Source organism: Oryx dammah, unplaced genomic scaffold (genome assembly GCF_014754425.2).
Source record: "Oryx dammah isolate SB20612 unplaced genomic scaffold, SCBI_Odam_1.1 HiC_scaffold_27, whole genome shotgun sequence".
Taxonomy (NCBI): Eukaryota; Metazoa; Chordata; class Mammalia; order Artiodactyla; family Bovidae; genus Oryx; species Oryx dammah.
Window position 1 is genome coordinate 74,506,833 of NW_024070211.1, and position 17,931 is coordinate 74,524,763.

General features: G+C 42.1%; 1 protein-coding gene across 1 annotated transcript in view; it reads right to left on the reverse strand.

Annotated features, from left to right (window-relative positions):
* DARS1 (aspartyl-tRNA synthetase 1) overlaps positions 1-4,804 on the reverse strand; it is a 67,573-nt gene extending 62,769 nt beyond the window's left edge. Inside the window, exons 1-2 of the mRNA XM_040228519.1 lie at positions 4,545-4,804; positions 2,484-2,541 (exon numbers count right to left, since the gene is read on the reverse strand). Coding sequence (XP_040084453.1) covers positions 2,484-2,541; positions 4,545-4,610 — 124 coding nt within the window. The 5' untranslated portion in view covers positions 4,611-4,804. The remainder of the gene's footprint in view (positions 1-2,483; positions 2,542-4,544) is intronic.
* Positions 4,805-17,931: the final 13,127 nt, after the last annotated feature.

Consider the following 17,931-nt stretch of genomic DNA (forward strand, 5'->3'; position numbering starts at 1 on the left):
TAAAATTAAATTATAAATATATTTTACTTACTTTGCCTACATGTATTTATATAATTTATCTCTTGAAGTAAAGATGCAGCTTAGAGAGAATTTGGTTTACAGGAGAATACCATGGTCCTCATTGCCAAAAGCAAAGAGAATGAATGTGAAATATTAAAGCACTACTCATCACAAGAGACTTTCTGTAAAACTCTGTACATGGACCTTAGAAATTAAGCTAACTTCCAAGTCTGCTGTGTAAACTCAGAAGAAAGAAAGTGTGAAAGAGAAAAGACAGACATAGTAGTGTAATATTTTAAGACAGATCTGAAAATGCCAAGATTGAAAGAGCAAACAACTTACTGCTGCTGCTGCTGCTAAGTCGCTTCAGTCGTGTCCGACTCTGTGAGACCCCAGAGATGGCAGCCCACCAGGTTCCCCCATCCCTGGGATTCTCCAGGCAAGAACACTGGAATGGGTTGCCATTTCCTTCTCCAGTGCATGAAAGTGAAAAGTGAAAGTGAATTTGCTCAGTCGTGTCCGACTCCTAGCAACCCCATGGACTGCTGCCCACCAGGCTCCTCCATCCATGGGATTTTCCAGGCAAGAGTACTGGAGTGGGGTGCCATTGCCTTCTCCAAACAACTTACTAGACAATCACAATTCAAAACAAAACAATAAGTCTAAAAGGACAGACTTATAAGTAAGCATCATGATTACAGTAATTTTAATAGTACTTTGGAAAAGAAAGAATAATGGCCCTTCTTTCATGTGGCATTCCAATGAATTAGCATAGGCGTTCTCAACCTTTAATGTATTCACACACAGCTGAGGTGCCTGTCACACTCTCACCAATATGAGTGGCTAAGGCAAAGATTAGTGGCAGTAGGGTTTCAATTTGAAACCCTACTACCTCCACAGTTAAGTCATTCATATTAGAATAAAAGAATTTTGGAGAAATGGAAGCAGACAGATAACTTTATGTTGAGCAAAATTTTCTGATTTTAACAGAGGTTAAAATCAAGGGTAGAATTTTGCTATTATTTAGTGTAATCAGATTACATAGGTAAACTTTTTTTTTGGTAGGGAAAGCTTATAACTGTTATAGTTACTGTTATAACAGTAGTCTGGATTTGATAGCTAAATGGGAACAATAATTGTGGCAAAGGGTGACTGAGGCTTACGTAGAAGTCAAACTCCAGTAAGATTTTTGATGTTAGAGCTCAAGGAAGTGCAGTTCAGGAAGATAGATAAGCTGAGAAAAAGTCTCACATGACCTCTTCTGCTTGTCCTGGCAGGGGTTGTAGTCCTCTCCTATAGCATATTGCTTCTATCCCAATTTATGCTCAATTATTTTACTTCACAAAAGATAATTTTGGAAATGGTTTATTCTCAGGAACCTATTTGGGTCTTTCATTGCACATTTTCCCAACAAAGTTGGGGAGGAAATGTGATGTTGTGACCATGCAATGAGTTAAATCTAAAATAACAATTAAAACTGACCTGGGGTATATTATTTTCAAAGCATAAAATTCACAGGCAGGCATATATATTAGCAGTACTTGGTACTTCCAATGGGCCAGAACCTAAAGGTCTGCAGGTGTACCAAAGCTTGAAAGACATAATTTGGGGTGTCTACCAGAAGAAAAATGATTGTTAAATTGTTGAGTAGGATAAACTTGTTGAAACTGCATATATAAAATAGGGGGGGAAAAAAACAGAAACAAAAATAGACACAAACAAAAAAGAAACCAATAAAAGGAAAACAAATGTTTACAAACAAAACTTACAGGTCTGAGAGAAACAAATCATTTTCAAAGAAGTATTTATATAAGTCAAGGAGGGTACTAAAAGAGGTAGCTTCATGAGGCATGCAAAAAAGGCTGCATATGAAGAAAGCAGCTACTATTAACTATCTTTTATCTCCTAGGCCAGAGTCAAATCTTTTTACATGATCACTTAGGGATATCTTTCTAATATAATTTACTGCTTAAAATATACTAATTTAATGTACTTTCTTCCTTTTCTACAATGTCTCCCACATTGTAGACAGACGCTTTACCATCTGAGCCACCAGGGAAATCCATCCTTTTCTAGATTAGGGACCCTAAATTGATAATGTTTGTACAGGGTTATGGCGTATGCTTGGACTTTCAAGGTGGCTCAGTAGTAAAGAATCTGCCTGCCAAGCAGGAGATGTATGTTCCATCCCTGGGTTGGGAAGATCCCCTGGAGAAGGAAATGGCAACCCACTCCATTCTTGCCTGGGAAATCCCATGGACAGAGGAGCCTGGCCGGCTACAGTCCATGGGGTCACAAAGAGTCAGACGTGACTTAGCAACTAAACAACAACAACGGCATCAGTTTGCCATTTAAGTTTTTCAGAATTATGCCTTCAGAGTTATGTTTTCAGTTATGTCAGCCTTACTTAAAAGTTTACGAAGAGCTTTCCTGGAATTAGAAAGTAAAAAAAAGCCTTTTAAAATTATCACATAACTACTAACCTGGTTTTTCTTGTGATTGTATCATTGAAGATACTCCATATCTTTCTTTTGCATAGTCCTACAAAAAAAGTTTTTACATTATGACTTTTTATTTAAACACTAATAGCATAGTATTAATAAACACAGAAACACAACAGAAAAAGATGAATTCATTTTAACTTTCAGGACTATTTTATTAATTCAAACTAGTAGTTTTAAACTGTGGAAATATGTCATATCACTTAATATGCACTCCATAGAAAAAGGAAAAGCACCCAGCTTCTGGATAATTTATTTTGAAGATCACCACTCCTGGATTGATATACCATACAGAAGAGCATTCTCAAGTAGAATTTACGCACATGTACAACACATCTTAACTACTTTCTTCAAAAAGGAGATTAAACTACTTCAAAGCAGGGTTATAAATTTCCTCTTTTTGAAGGGAGAATGATGAGATACCACAGTTTTATTAACTTCCTATTACAGGAAGAGATGTTCAAAGAGAACCAACAGTTAGGGATAAGCTTTCTGAGCACCAGATGTCCAGTTTTTAGAAATCAGTGATGTTGGATAAAAGCTAACTACAACTTTCCTTTTGTAAAATATCATCAAAATTTTTGCCAGCTTCCTGTTCTAAAACTGTCTTCATGATATCAGGTTGCAAGTGCTTCAACACTGACAATATGACACCAAAATTCTTATTACAGATTTTAAGCCAGGAACAGGAAAAAAGAGGCCTAGAGTCCAGACTATTATTAACAAACTATACTTATTAAATTGGTAAGCAGCCTTTTCTTTTAATCTCACTTTACTGAGAAAAATGATCTCTTAAGATCCTTCCAGCTATAAAGTGACATAACTGCCACAATGTCAACCGTATATAATCTATAGACCTACACTATTTGCAAAGGCACTTTACATACTTAATCAGATCAAGAATACATAAAAATGATTTCCTTCAAGGTAATTTAGGATGTGAATAAAACAATTCGTTTCTGTCACTACAGTTATCTGTTGGAATCCTCTCCTTTAGATTTGGAAGATATTAGATTCTGTATTTATACCAAAACAAACCAGACAACATGTTAAGGTGCTTACTGAACAATTTTTTTCGGAATTAAAAAAAATACACCTTAAAGACAAAGATAACCCCAATCCTACTATAAAGATACAGTAAAAAAATATAGTAGGAGGGCAGCATAAAAAGGTTACAGCATGTAAAAAGAAAAAAGGCGATCACTTTTTAGTACTGTTCATATTTCAGCAACCCTATTCCATCTAATGTTTTTAAAATGATCTATTCCTTATGCAGATTATCACAAATTCATGTCTCCTCAATAGAAAAATTAGCAGCCAGGTAGAAATCTCAATTTCACTAAGAGCACACATCACTTGTAGAACGGTTTCACACATTCATTTCTGAAAAGCACTGATGGACTACAGGGTATTATGAATTACATAGACGATTTGCGGTCACTCCATTTCAAACGCTTTCCCTACAAACTTCCCCACCTACCTCACTTGGGTTAAAAGGAAATAAAAATGACAGCTTTTCAGCTGTCACATGGAAAACGGTCATTATAGTGGCAGATCGCTTTACGAAGTACTGTCATTACTTGAAAAACATTAGGTACACGAGTGCTGAGCAAAAATCGATTATCAGTGGACATTAAAAATTTCCGGGGAAAGAGACGGAGTACGTGAAATACGTGCCTAAACCAGCGAGGTTTAAGGTTGGCCCAGCCGCTCCTACTTCCGGGGCAGTGGGTACTTCACGCCCTCCGCGCCCCCCTCCCCCGCCCTCCAGCTCTGAGACACGCTTCTTGTAAGCCATGCTTCCAGGCGCCCCAGTAAGAAATGCGATCCGGGGTGGGTCTGGCTAAGGTGCTCGGGCAAGGGCCCTGGAGGCCCGGTTGAAGGCTCCGGGCGCCCGGACCCCAGGCCCGTGGCCTACAGGCAAAGTGACGCCAGGGATCCAGAGGCCAGGGGCCCCGCTCACCCTACTCCCCCACCCCACCCCCCCAGCGCGATCCGGCCCAAGGGTCTGTTCTTCCAGGCCCGGAGAAGGAGGAAACCCACTTCCGCCGCGTCCATGATCTCCCGCGGCTTCTCCTGACTCCTGCGGCTGGCGTTGGCGCTGGGCATCTGGACAACTGGACTGGGCAGCGATCACCACCCTCCCTCGCAGGCTTCCGTAGGGCAGGCCAAAGGGGCTTCTCCCTCCCGCACAGTCTCCGCCCTCCCTGCACTCAGAGCACACGAGCTCGGACTCCGCGTGGAGTGTCGGCTCCGGAAAGATCGCGATAACCTCAGTTCTCTCGAGATCCCGGAGGCTGAAGGCCGCGCGCCGGCGTCTCCTTTTCTTGCCCCGCCCCTACGGGACTTTGCCTGGAGTTAGAGGGAATCCCCGGGAATTCCCCGGGAATTAGTTACAGTTTCGCGAGATCGACGCTGAGGGAAAGGGTCCCGGGCATGCCAGTTGGCACGCTCTCCCACTCATTCAATTTTCACCTATATCCCACCTGCGAAGTCTACTGTGTTCTCTTTTCAGCACTGTTTACTCCTCCTCGCTTTGAGAGCAAACTGTTTGTATGTTTTACATACACACACGCTCAGGACTTTTCCTCCCTTGAACTTCTCCGTCAGTACTCCCCACCGGCAGTGTAACTGCCTGGACTCACGGAAGACTTAGCAAAAAGCTGCTATGTAGTGGGACACAGGAATGCTGCGTTATAGGTAGATGGCTTGTTGAGGTAGGATTGAATACTGGTGTCCAAGTCATATGTGAGGTGTAAGTGAAGTGAAGTGAAGTCGCTCAGTCGTGTCCAACTCTTTGCGACCCCATGGACTGTAGTGTACCATGCTCCACCGTCCATGGGATTTTCCAGGCAAGAGTACTGGAATGGGTTGCCATTTCCTTCTCCAGAGGATCTTCCTGACCCAGGGATCGAACCTGGGTCTCCCACACTGTAGGCAGACGCTTTACCGTCTGAGCCACCAGGGAAAGATAAGACCTGTGAGGTGTAAACCCAATGGCAAAACCTTCCACACAATTGCACCGATTGCCACACAATTGGTCTGATTGCATTGTTAGAGGCAAAGTATGTGTTGGTTGTCTAATGAATGAATCTCCCCAATTTAAGCTTTTTTTTTTTTAATTGTCATCCACGAACCTCTTATTGCGATTGAAACTAATTTAGAGGCTTGGTAAAATACTATTCCTCTGCTAGACTTCTTTGCACCCTTCCATGTTTTAATTATTCTAGTAATCTTAACCTGGCACAAAGTGGCACAGTTTATACTTTTCAAGAGTGCCATTAGGGCCTAGCACCACTGAATGGGTTGTGGAGGTTACTGCAGTCATGTCCTGGGATAGGACAGTGAGAAGACACATGGTCCCAACCCTCCTGTAACTTACCATCTCATTGCAGGTGTGAAGTAGAGGTATCAAGTGCTAAAATTTTCTCTGAAGGCTTTCACCTCAGGCTTCTCTGAGAAACTCATACTTCAGGTGAAGTCTAAGGAAGGAGTAGGAGTTAGCCAGGTGAAGAGACAAAAGAATATTCAAGACAGGGGGTTAGGGAGAGAAAGATCTTGGATCAGTTTTTGACGTAGTGCATATAAAATGCCTTTGAGACATTTAAACATTCTACCCTTAAATCTCTAGCTTTGTGGGGTCTAGATAAAGATAAAAATGGGCAGATAAAGATGAAGAAGACACTGCCAGGTAGGTGGTAATTGATGCCCCTGGACTAGTGAAGAGGATGTTCCAAGAAGAAAGTGTTAACATTGTCAACTGCTGCCTGGACTTCAAGTAAAATGGTAACTGAAAAATTGTTGGATTTAGCAACATAGAGATCATTGGTGTTCTTAGTAAACATGTGAAGTGATGGGGTCAGGATGGGCTGAGAAGTGAGTGAAAGTAAAGAAATAAAAATAAAAGTGATTACAGCCAACCTTTATATAGTGCTTACTCTGTGCTAAGCACTAGTGTCAGTGTTATAATCTTTTTGTCTATGGGGAAATTCAGGCAGAAAGAAGTGAAGTAATCTGTTCATGGTCTCAGAGTCATTAAATGATGTATTTCAAAGCAGGTAGTGTGGTGCCAGGATCCATGTTCTTAACCACTGTACCTCACTGCCTTTCCTGTCTTTTGGAGATAATGAAAAGATAAGATGGGAGAGAAGGAAAAATACAGGTGGTAGTTAATAAGGAATAAGTGAAGCTTTTTTTAAAAAGAATATCTCAGTGCGTTTAAAAACTAATGGGAAAGATTCCTGATAAAGTAGATTGATATACAAGACAGAAAAGGATTGAGTGATAGTATAAGATTTTTTTTTTTTTTAATAAGGGAGAGATAGGAGGTGGGACACGGGGAAGAGGAACAATTCCTCTATCTCAGCTGGAAGTGAGGATGCCAGGAGAGTGGTAGATGTTTGATTTTAGGGCAATGAGAGATCTCCATGAGATGACTTCTGTTTTCTCTAGAAGAGGAGGCTAAGTTATGAATGAGGAGTTTGGAGGTTCCAGGGGAGGTAGAAAAGGGAGATTGGTGATTTGAGGAGAATAGAAAAGGTTAAAATATTTATAGTTCTTCAGGTTATTTGGTATTTGGTATTATTTCTGGGCATTGTAAGGACCTATTTAATAAGGACCCATGATTTGGTCCTGGAACTGAGACTTCTCCAGTAGCACATGGCTGATATGCCGTCACAAAGAGGTAGTTACTTCAGTCACTGTGGAGGTTTTGGTGCTGACGCTATACAGTAGAAAGGAGCACAGAAGAGATTTGCCCTAAGTATTCATGCAAATGCCATACACATCCCAGGAAAATGAGAAAGAAAATTTTACCTGTAATTTTTTTGAAAGACCAACATTGAGCATATCATTTATTCTTAGATCAAGATGGAGGAAAGGAAAGGACAGAGATGCAAACAGCTGAATGTGGCTCTGTAGATGGATTGGTGAGCCTGAAATTTGAAAAGTGAAATTTGAAGAAAAGGAGTAAATTTTATTCCTCTTTTAATTGATCAATTATTATTTATAGGCATCTACTTTGTGCCAACAATTATGCCAGGTTCTGGCAATAAAGAGATAAATTAGGATCCTGGTTCTCAATAATACATAATCTGCTTAGTAAGATAGCATATAACTAATGATAAAGAAATGTGAAACTTGTTGTAGTAGTGGTAAGTATGTGCATTTCCAGCGAGAACCCTAAGATTCACTTTAACTGGGCCAGTTAAGGACACAAGTCCACTACTGACCCAATCCATACAGTCAGGGAAATGGAATATTCTGATTGGTTTAGCCTAGGTTGCATTTCCCCTGGAATTTGGAACAGAGTTAGCTTACTGGAACCATGTGGAAACCACTGTCAGAAGCTAAGGGACAGGGAAATGGACTCTGGAAAGGCAAGTGCAAGTAACCATTTTAGAGGTCAAGAAGATCTGGGCTTTGGACAGATAAGCAGACTCCAGGGGAGTGCCTCCTCCTATCTGGTCAGGACTCTTTGGATATGTTGTGTTAGTTAGTAACAAACTAATGCCCAAGTCTCAGCAACTTCAACAACAACAACAACCACAACCACCTATTTCTTGTTCGTGTTAGGTCTGTATTGCCTGGATAATCCCAGGGACAGAGGAGCCTAGTGGGCTGCCGTCTATGGGTTCCCACAGAGTCGGACATGACTGAAGCGACTTAGCAGCAGCAGCAGGTTAGCAAAGGGGCTGTGCTCATGTAGTTACTCAGGCACCTAGGATGATAGATGCTCCATCATGACATATGGTTCTGTTCTTGGAGAGACGGCAGTGAGCAGTCCTGAAGAAAGATCTTCATTTCCAGCCTAGGAATTGAATCTGGGTAGCTTGGATGAAGGGCTTCCCAGGTGGCGCCAGGGATAACCCGGCTGGCAATGCAGCAAACGAGCAAGAGACGTGGGTTTGATTCCTAGGTCAGGAAGATCCCCTGGAGGAGGGCATGGCAACCCCCTCCAGTATTCTCACCTGGAGGATCGCATGGACAGAGGAATCTGGCGGGCTGTAGTCCATAGGGTCACAAAGAGTCGGACGCGACTGAAACATGACTTAGCACACATGCATGCACAACCTGAATGAGAACCAGGAATCCTAGCTGCTAGACCACCAGGGGCTAGAAGCTGAAAGCAAAGCTTCCCTGGCTCTTACCCTCATTGAAAACAAGAATATTTCAGGGAGGCAAAACTTGTAAAAACAGGTACAAAGTTTATTATTAGAGACACAACACGTTAAGTGGGATAGCACACAGAGAAACCATTTTACTTAAGACTGAAACAAGGCAGAAATACACACTCAGAGACAAAGGATATGGGCATCCCCCATAACGAGGAGGAGTATAGTAAAGAGGCGATTTAAATCATACAGGACAGTCCTTCTGGGACTTGGTTTGAAAGCGAAAGTGAAGTCGCTCAGTCGTGTCCGACTCTTTGCCACCCTTTGCGACCCCATGGGCTGTAGCCTACCAGGCTTCTCAGTCCATGGGATTTTCCAGGCAAGAGTACTGGAGTGGGTTGTCCTTGCCTTCTCCAGGGGGTCTTCCCGAACCAGGGATCGAACCCAGGTCTCCTGCATTGTAGGCAGACGCTTTACCCTCTGGGCCACCAGGATCTTGGTTTACATTTAGCCAATTACCTTGTTTCTTTTTTACACCTGACCTGTTCTAGGACACTTCCCAACCTGTGTGCACATCTTTTTACTAAGATGGATTCCATAGCAGAGGCCTTGCAAGTGGGTGCATGGCCATACTTATTATGGGGTGGTACCCCCTCACTTTTTGACCCCCAAGGAGCCTTCCTGTGTAGGTACAGACAGGGAAGTTTTCCTTGACTTCAGGAGCGGTCACCGTATCTCTTCAGCGGAGCTCAGTTTCTGCCACTAGTTTTGACTTTGGAGTGTCTGGGTAAGAGCAAAGCTTCCATTTTATTCCACTTGACAAACCCCAGCTGTGCAGCCCAGGGACTGTCTATCTCCTACAAGAGCCTGGCTGTGCGCAGCCCCTAGCGTGGCTCTTGGGGCTGCTGCTGCTGCTAAGTCACTTCAGTCGTGTCCGACTCTGTGTGACCCCATAGACGGCAGCCCACCAGGCTGCCCTGTCCCTGGGATTCTCCAGGCAAGAACACTGGAGTGGGTTGCCATTTCCTTCTCCAATGCATGAAAGTGAAAAGTGAAAGTGAAGTCGCTCAGTCGTGTCCGACCCTCAGCGACCCCATGGACTGCAGCCTACCAGGCTCCTCCGTCCATGGGATTCTCTAGGCAGGAGTACTGGAGTGGGGTGCCATTGCCTTCTCCGGCACCTGCCCGTTAACCTGAACCCCGCTTACTAGGCAGTGGTTGCCACAGGACCGTTAGCGACCAACTGTCAATGAGTGACCGTTAGTGGTCCTGCTCAGCCATTGGTTGGTGCTGCAGTGGGCCCCTCCCCCAAGCAACTGTCAATGAGTGACCGTTAGTGGTCCTGCTTAGCCATTGGTCAATCTGTAGTGTGCCCCTCCCTCAAGCAACTAACTGTCAACGAGCAACTAACTGTCAACGATCAACTGTTACTGGGACCATTCAGTCAATAGTCTGAGTGATGGTCCTCAGGCAGAGAGTGAGGTAACAGGCGAATCCTGGCCTTCCCTGTGGGCCCTCCAGCTTACCTGGCTTCAGGCTGGTTGGTGAGCTGGGGTGGTGGGGGGTGGCAAGGCACAGGGAACAGGCTGGGGGTTGTGTCCTTTATGGCTCCAGATTACTCGCCAAGGCCCCACAGCCCTTGAGTTGGTGAATCTGTCTCCCATTGCCACCTCTGTGATTTAATGGCAGTGGCAGTCTCCCTGGGTCACAGTCTTCTGGACCTGGCCCCTGCCATTTGGGTGGCTGAGGAGCCTGAGGGTCAGTTGGGTCCTGGGCGCCTGGCTCCCTCAGCAACAGCTGGGCAAAGTCTGGGAACATGGCCTTAGGGAGCTGTCAGCTGAGATCTGCCTCCTCTCAGCCAGGACCTGGACCTTGGAGAGTGAGAGTTATGCCTTGGGACCTTGCCTGTTCTTGTCAGAACAGGGAATAATCTTACTTGGTGGAGGTTTACAGGAACACTGTTACCTGACCATGACCTGACCTCAAGAACAGAGGTTCTGACACCAAGAAGTTTGCAACAACTACCCACGCCCCTCCCTCACCTTTCCTAGAAAAGGGCTTTGCTTGAAAGCTCTTGGGGAATTTGGGGTTTTTAAGGCATGAACCACCCATCTCATTGCATGGCATTGCGATAAACATTTCTCTGCTCCTTCTCCAACGTTTTGGTATTGTTTGGCCTCACTGTATGTCAGACATACAGACTTGTGTGTCAGTAACACTACCTCACGTCCATGATCACGGAGGCAGGGAAAGAGAACCTAGCTCTTAAAATGGCTGCCTGGAGGTGACACGTTTCATGTTGTACTCTTATTTCATTGGCCACACGAGTCACATGGCTATTCATGAGTTCAACAGGACAGCATAATTTACTCTTTTGTGAGGGGACATCACTGGATTTTTGTGATCAATGAAACATTCTATCATACTCATGAGATTCCAACATAGAAGTGAGTCTATGAAACTGTTCCATCTTGGGATTTTTTTTTTATAAAGCTTTTATTCCCTCAGTTAGGTATAGTCCTAAAATATGAACTGTTCTTCAGAAATCTGAACAAAAATCCCATATATTGTCCCTTAACTAGGGTATGGATCTTAACTTTCCATTGCCTGTGAGGCCTCTACATGCACTTCTTCCTTACTTTGATCCCTTAACTTGATAGATTATTCTTATTTAGGACATAGCCCTGGGGGAATACTTTTGCTTCTGGCTCTCTGTCCTGATGGTGATGGAAGAGAAGAATTTGCCAGATCAGTGGCCACTGAGATCATGTGCCTGAGGTCTCGTTAATCTGCTTTAATGAAGATACAGCTGCAACTAAAGCTTCAACTTGATTGAATTTGCAGTAGTCAACCGCCAACCTCCCAGATTGTTCTGGTTTTTGCGGGAGCGAAAACAGGAATATGATGGGGACTGTCAGCTCTCAGGTCTTCAAGAGATGCACACATCTCTGCTATTCCCCTCTGAGCATGTGATACTGTTTATGATTCATCATCCTACTTGGAGGCTGGGGAAGCAAATTTAAGTTTTCCTGTTAGCTTTCTGCAATATGATAGCTTTAACCCACAGGCTGAAGAACTGTAAGGGAACAGTTCTGCCTGTCACTTGACCTCCTTGTAGGCATCCAAATAAGCCATGTAGGCAAGGGCTGGCTTGAAGTGCAGCTAATCTGAGTCTTGGAAATACACCTTGTGATCCTCCTATAACAGAGGGGATGAAAACCGTCTCCTACTGGTTTCCCTGTCTCCTCTGGGAGGCTGTCTGATGAAGTACGGCACTTTCTGCCATCCTCCCTACCCTTACTCCCCACTAGTGAAGCTAAACAGTGTAAAACTACATAGCCAGTGTCTAACCTCCCCAGCAACAGGGTGTCCCATAAGTCACACTGCAGTCATCTGGTCCCTTTTGTTTCAGTGTTGTCCTTTTTTGGTATGAAGGGCAAGGATCAAGGTGGGCTGACACCTTTGGCTATTCTTTTTACTGTGTAAGTGAGTAGCAAACTGTTTAAATCTAAAAGTGGTTGTTATATCTTGACGGATCAAATCTGTCAGGGTTTGACCTTGGCCTTGCTTGTTTTGTGTGTACCTGTCTTGCCAGGAACCAATGTGGGGTTTGCCAACTACCAAATGTGTTCATTCCAAACTATGCATTTAGAGACCAGGAAAATGACTATGAGACCCATGGATCCAGTATAGGTATTGCTGTTAAGAGGTTTGAAGCATCACTGTGATTCCTAATCCTTTGTATGTGATTTTTTTTCCCTTGGAAAAAAGAAGTTTCTAAGTAAGTTACCACTAGTCCTTTTCTTTGTTCCTAACCCTTTAAAATTTCACAATGTGTACCAACCTGTGGGTCTAAATTCAACATTGTGCTGGACACTCAGCAAGCATTTCAACCTGGAAACTCACTTAATTCTGGGACATTTTCTTAAAAATTTCTTCAATGATTCTCTCCCTTTAATTCCTTTCTGCTTTCTTGCTTCAATTCTTATTATTCAAATACTGGCCTTTCCAAACTGGTCGTCTTATCTCCTTATCATTTCTCTCCATTCTCTATCTCCTTGCCTCTTTAAACTGCCTTTGGGGAGATTTCTTCAGCTTTATCTTCCAATCTTTCAAGTGAGATTTTCTCATTTCTGCTGTCATATGTTATCATTTCCCATACACCATTCTGTCCTCTGAATTGTGTTTTAAAAGAATAGAATCCTAATCTTTTTTCATGAATGAAATAAGGTGATTTTGAGCATATCAATAAGGTGATTTTGGGGGGTAAGTTTTAAAGTATTCTCTCTGAATAGCCCATGTCTTACAAGTTGCTTTTTTGTTTGCTTTTGGTCTCTTTCATGTTAGAGACACATGTCAGCTGTCTGGTGAATCCTTATTTATTTACGCTGTGCTAAGTCGGCATAAATAAATTTATATTTATTTATATTTCCTGTATATTGTGATGTTAACATTCATTCATTCACTCATTTGTTTATGGGTGATTCTTTAATTGTCAGCTCATGTTAAAAGTGGGCACTAAAAAGCTAATTAGAAGCTCTGAGCCTTTGACTGGAGTTTGCCAATTTCATGTTTTACCCGGTGATGATCTGGTTGGGCCATTTGATGGGCAACCTTAGGTGTCTATATCTTTAGTTCTTTCCCTTTGGCTAGTCAGACTGTTCAGTGTAAGGGGTTCTAATCTCCTGCCTGAAGATAGAAGGCGTCTAGTGTTCTAGGAATGTTCAGCATTCTACATGCGTGTGGTCACGGAATTTTAGTTCTGGTAGAGTACCTAGGTTCTAAAGTTCAAGGACCCACTCTTTTACTCTCTCCAGAGAACACATCATGTCAGGGTAGAAGAGGACTCTTGACAAAATAGTGAAGTAGGGAGGGATGTAGAGATCAGACTTTTCATGTAGTTTCCCACAGTTTTCCTGTAAGTTCTCCTCCCCACTTCTATTTGCAGAGGTAGTTGGTGCTGCTTATCCTGAGTAGTCTGAGGTTTCTGTGGTATAAATTAGGTTGATTCTCAGCTTTCCTGACTACTGCCTTAGGATTCAGCTTTTCATATCTGCAAAATTGGTTAGCACTGGTCTGTCTGCTCTCCAGCTCCTCGAATTTTGGGGGTATTCTCCCCCTTTCTGTTCTCCCATCTGTTTGATTTTAGTTTCTGTAGGACTAGGGACAGAAGCAAGACTGGATCTGCCATCCTAACACAAAAGTCATTTTTCATATTTTATTTTATAATGTTAGTGCAGGTAAGGGGCTTCTCAGATGGTGCTAGTGGTAAAGAACCTGCCTGCCAATGCAGGAGATATAAGAGATTCAGGTTGGATCCCTGGTTTGGGAAGATCCTCTGGAGATAAGTATGGCAATCTGCTACAATATTCTTGCCTGAAAAATCCCATGGACAGAGAAGCCTGGCAGTGTATGGTCTACAGTGTCACAAAGAGTTGGACACAACTGAAACAACTTAGCACACACACACATGTGGTGCATATAAGACACTTAGCTCATGGCTAATGCTCATCCATTTGTTCAACAAATAAGCACCGAAGAATTGATGCTTTTGAACTGTGGTGTTGGAGAAGACTCTTGAGAGTACCTTGGACTGCAAGGAGATTCAATCAGTCCATTCTGAAGGAGATCAGCCCTGGGATTTCTTTGGAAGGAATGATACTAAAGCTGAAGGTCCAGTACTTTGGCCACCTCCTGAGAAGAGTTGACTCATTGGAAAAGACTTTGATGCTGGGAGGGATTGGGGGCAGGAGGAGAAGGACGACAGAGGATGAGATGGCTGGATGGCATCACTAACTCAATGGACGCGAGTCTGAGTGAACTCCGGGAGACGGTGATGGACAGGGAGGCCTGGCGTGCTGCGATTCATGGGGTTGCAAAGAGTCGGACACGACTGAGCGAATGAACTGAACTGAACTGATGTGAAAGGCATTAGTCTGGGCATTTGAGATACATCAGGGAATAAAGTAAGATAAAGATACCAGCTTTTGTAGATCTTACCTTTTAGAGGTGTGGAGGTAGACAATAAAAAATATTATAATGAGTAAATTCTAAAACATGTTAGACAGTGATAATAAGAAAGAAAAAAAAGTAGAGCAAGATAAGGGAATGGGGAGTGCTGAGTGGCGGGAGCATGGGGTGAGTTGCAATATTAAATATGATCAGGGTAGGCTTCATTGAAAAGGTGACATTTCACAATTTAAAGATAGAGATGAGGCCAGGAACATATCTGGGGAAGAAGCATTACAGGCAAGGGAACAGCCAATGTGATTTAAGGTGAGAGGAACAGTGCAAATATTCTACAGAACAAAGTAACGTCTTTAGGGCCTCTGAAGTGTGGGCCTAAATGACTCAGATTTGCTATGCAATTTTTTTCACAAATTTTTTTCAAATTGTGATTAAGAAATCACATAGTATAAAATTTACACTCTTAACTTTTTGAAAGGTACTGTTTAGCTTTGTTAACTGTATTCACATTGTTATAGAATAAATCTGTAGAACTTTTTCATCTTGTAAAACTGAAACTGTATACTCATCAAAGAACAACTCACCATTTCCCCCCTCCTCAGTTCCCTGGAAACTATCATGTTAGTTTCTGTTTTCACGGTTTAACTGCTTTAGGTATTTCATATAAATGGAATAATAAAATATTTGTCTTTTTGTGAATTGTCAAGATTTTTGAGTTCTTCAGTTCAGTTCAGTTGCTCATTCATGTCTGACTCTTTGCGACCCAGTGGACTGCAGCATGCCAGGCTTTCCTGTCCATCATCAACTCCCGGAGCTTGCTTAAACTCATGTCCATTGAGTCAGTGATGCCATTCAACCATCTCATCCTCTGTTGTCCCCTTCTGCCTTCAATCTTTCCCAGCATCAGCTTCTTTTCCAATGAGTCAGTTCTTTGCATCAGGTGGCCAGAGTATTGGAACTTCAGCATCAGTCCTTTCAATAAATATTCAGGACCGATTTCCTTTAAGATTGACTGACTTGATCTCTTTGCAGGCTAAGGGACTCTCAAGAGTCTTCTCCAACACCACAGTTCAAAAGCATAGATTCTTTGGCGCTCAGTTTTCTCTATTGTCCAACTCTCGCATCCATACATGACTACTGGAAAAAATCATAGCTTTGACTATCTGGACCTTTGTCAGCAAAGTAATGTCTATTTTTTAATATGCTGTCTAGGTTGGTCATAGCTTTTCTTCCAAGGGGCAAGCATCTTTTAATTTCATGGCTGCATTCACCATCTGTGTTTCTTCTCTAAATAAATCTGTTTCTTTCCTATCACTTTTTCTCTCACTGCATTCTTTCAGTGAGGAGGCATTTAGAACCTGAGCTTCATTAAGTCCTGAGACCAGCTGTGAGATCTCAATTTAAAAAACAATGAGTTCAAGTCCCACTCTGGGTTTAGGCCAGGTTTGAGTACCCTCACAAGGGTTCAAGTTGCAAATCTGAGTTGCATGGTTTCAGCACTTTGTTATAGCAGCCTTAGCTAACTAATATACTTGGAAACTTGTTAGAAATGTAAAGGCTCTGGCTTAATTTCAGAACTACTAATGTCAGAATTTCTGAGGGTGGAACTCAGCACTCTGTGTTTTTAAAAGCCCTTTGTATGATTCTGATGAGCATTCAAGTTGGGATGGGGCCAGTCTAGTTATTTAGGATGTAGGAACCTGACTAATTTAGGTTCAGATCCCAAATCTACCACTTATTAGTTGTGTGATTTTGGGTACTTTAAAAAACTTCTCTGTGTTTCAATCGCTTCATCTATAAAATGAAGATATTCCTAGTCTTTATCTCTAAGGTTGCAATAAGTGATAAATGAGTCCATCCAGATAGAATTTAGAACAATGCCTGGTGCATAGTTAGTGCTCAAGTGTGAACTACTATTATAGTGGAAACTATGTAGATGTTGAGTTTAAATCTTGTTTTAAATGGTTGAGTTTTTAAAAAGTAGCGAAGCTTATTGGAATTATTGCAGAGTGAGGGCCTGGGGACTTGAGTAAAGTTGAAAACTCCCACTCCTAGTTTGGCTGCTTGAAACGCTTTTTCCCCCCACTTCCTGGTTTATGTTTGTGATGTGAAAAATGTAGATGGTGCCAAGTTCTTTGGAGTTTATGCAAATAACACATAGCACACATTGTTATGTTGCTCTTCATCCTCTGTGAAGGCCCATTGTCATCAGATTTATATCCTGTTCCCATGAGAACTTTACCTTTTTCTCTTCTTTGCGTTCTGTCCTTGATGGATTGTCTTGTTTCTCACTTACCCAACTTATCCTCTTTCCCTGACGGCCCATTTAAAACTACCTTCTATTAAAAAAAAAAAAAGTTTTCCATTGAGGCACCTAGATACTCATTTCCCTTGTTTTTCATTTGCCTTCTAGCTGAGATGATTCCAATTGTTTTACAGTGTGCAGCTGCCGCTAGATACTAATGATATTTTCTCTGGGTGAGTTGCATTTCCCAGGCTTGTTTCTGTATATTTGATTGTTTTCTGTATTTTATGTGAGTTGTAAACACACTGGGTAGAAACAACTCAATAAATGACAAACAGTAAAATGAATAATAAAAAGTTATAGTCTCATAAAAGGAGAATGAGTGGGAATCCTTTCCCAAATAGAAGTAAGCTGAGGATATCAGTATGTTATGAAAATGCTGGCAAGCTGCTACTTTGTCTTAAAATATTCTTTCAGTCTCAAACTTTTTTTGTAATCTTCCCTTGCAATACACAATTCACTTTCCCTCCTACTTACCTTCTTAATCACTCTAGCAAACATAGCCATTCATATAACATCCAGGCCCCAAATCTTGGTGTCATTTCTTATTGCTTTCTCTTCTCCCCAACATCGAAAAATCTACCCAAATCTATCTGCTCTTGACTTTTTCACATTATCCATCTATAACTTATCTCAAAGACCAGGATTTGTACAATCATAGGGACCTAGAGCGTTCAGGGTAAATAATAATTCATTTGGTTGGATTATGTCCAATCTTATTTTGTGATTCCATGTTTGACTATAGTTATATCCAGAAATACTACAAAAGGACTCAAACTCCCTCCCTGCAATAAATTGAAATATAAAATAAGAAGCAAATGCAAAGTATATCGTCCTTTTAAAAGAACTGTACATGAGGTTGGAAGTGGGGAACCTATCAAATTCTCCATAATAGCAACTATGGGGATCTCATGTGCCTCTCGCTGTTTGACTGTTCTTACTCATTATTCAAGTGCCCTTCTGTTGTTTTCTGCTTTGTTCACTTTAACATAATACTGTTTTTCACTATAAGTTCACTGTTGCCACCATTCAGGGAGCATGTGAA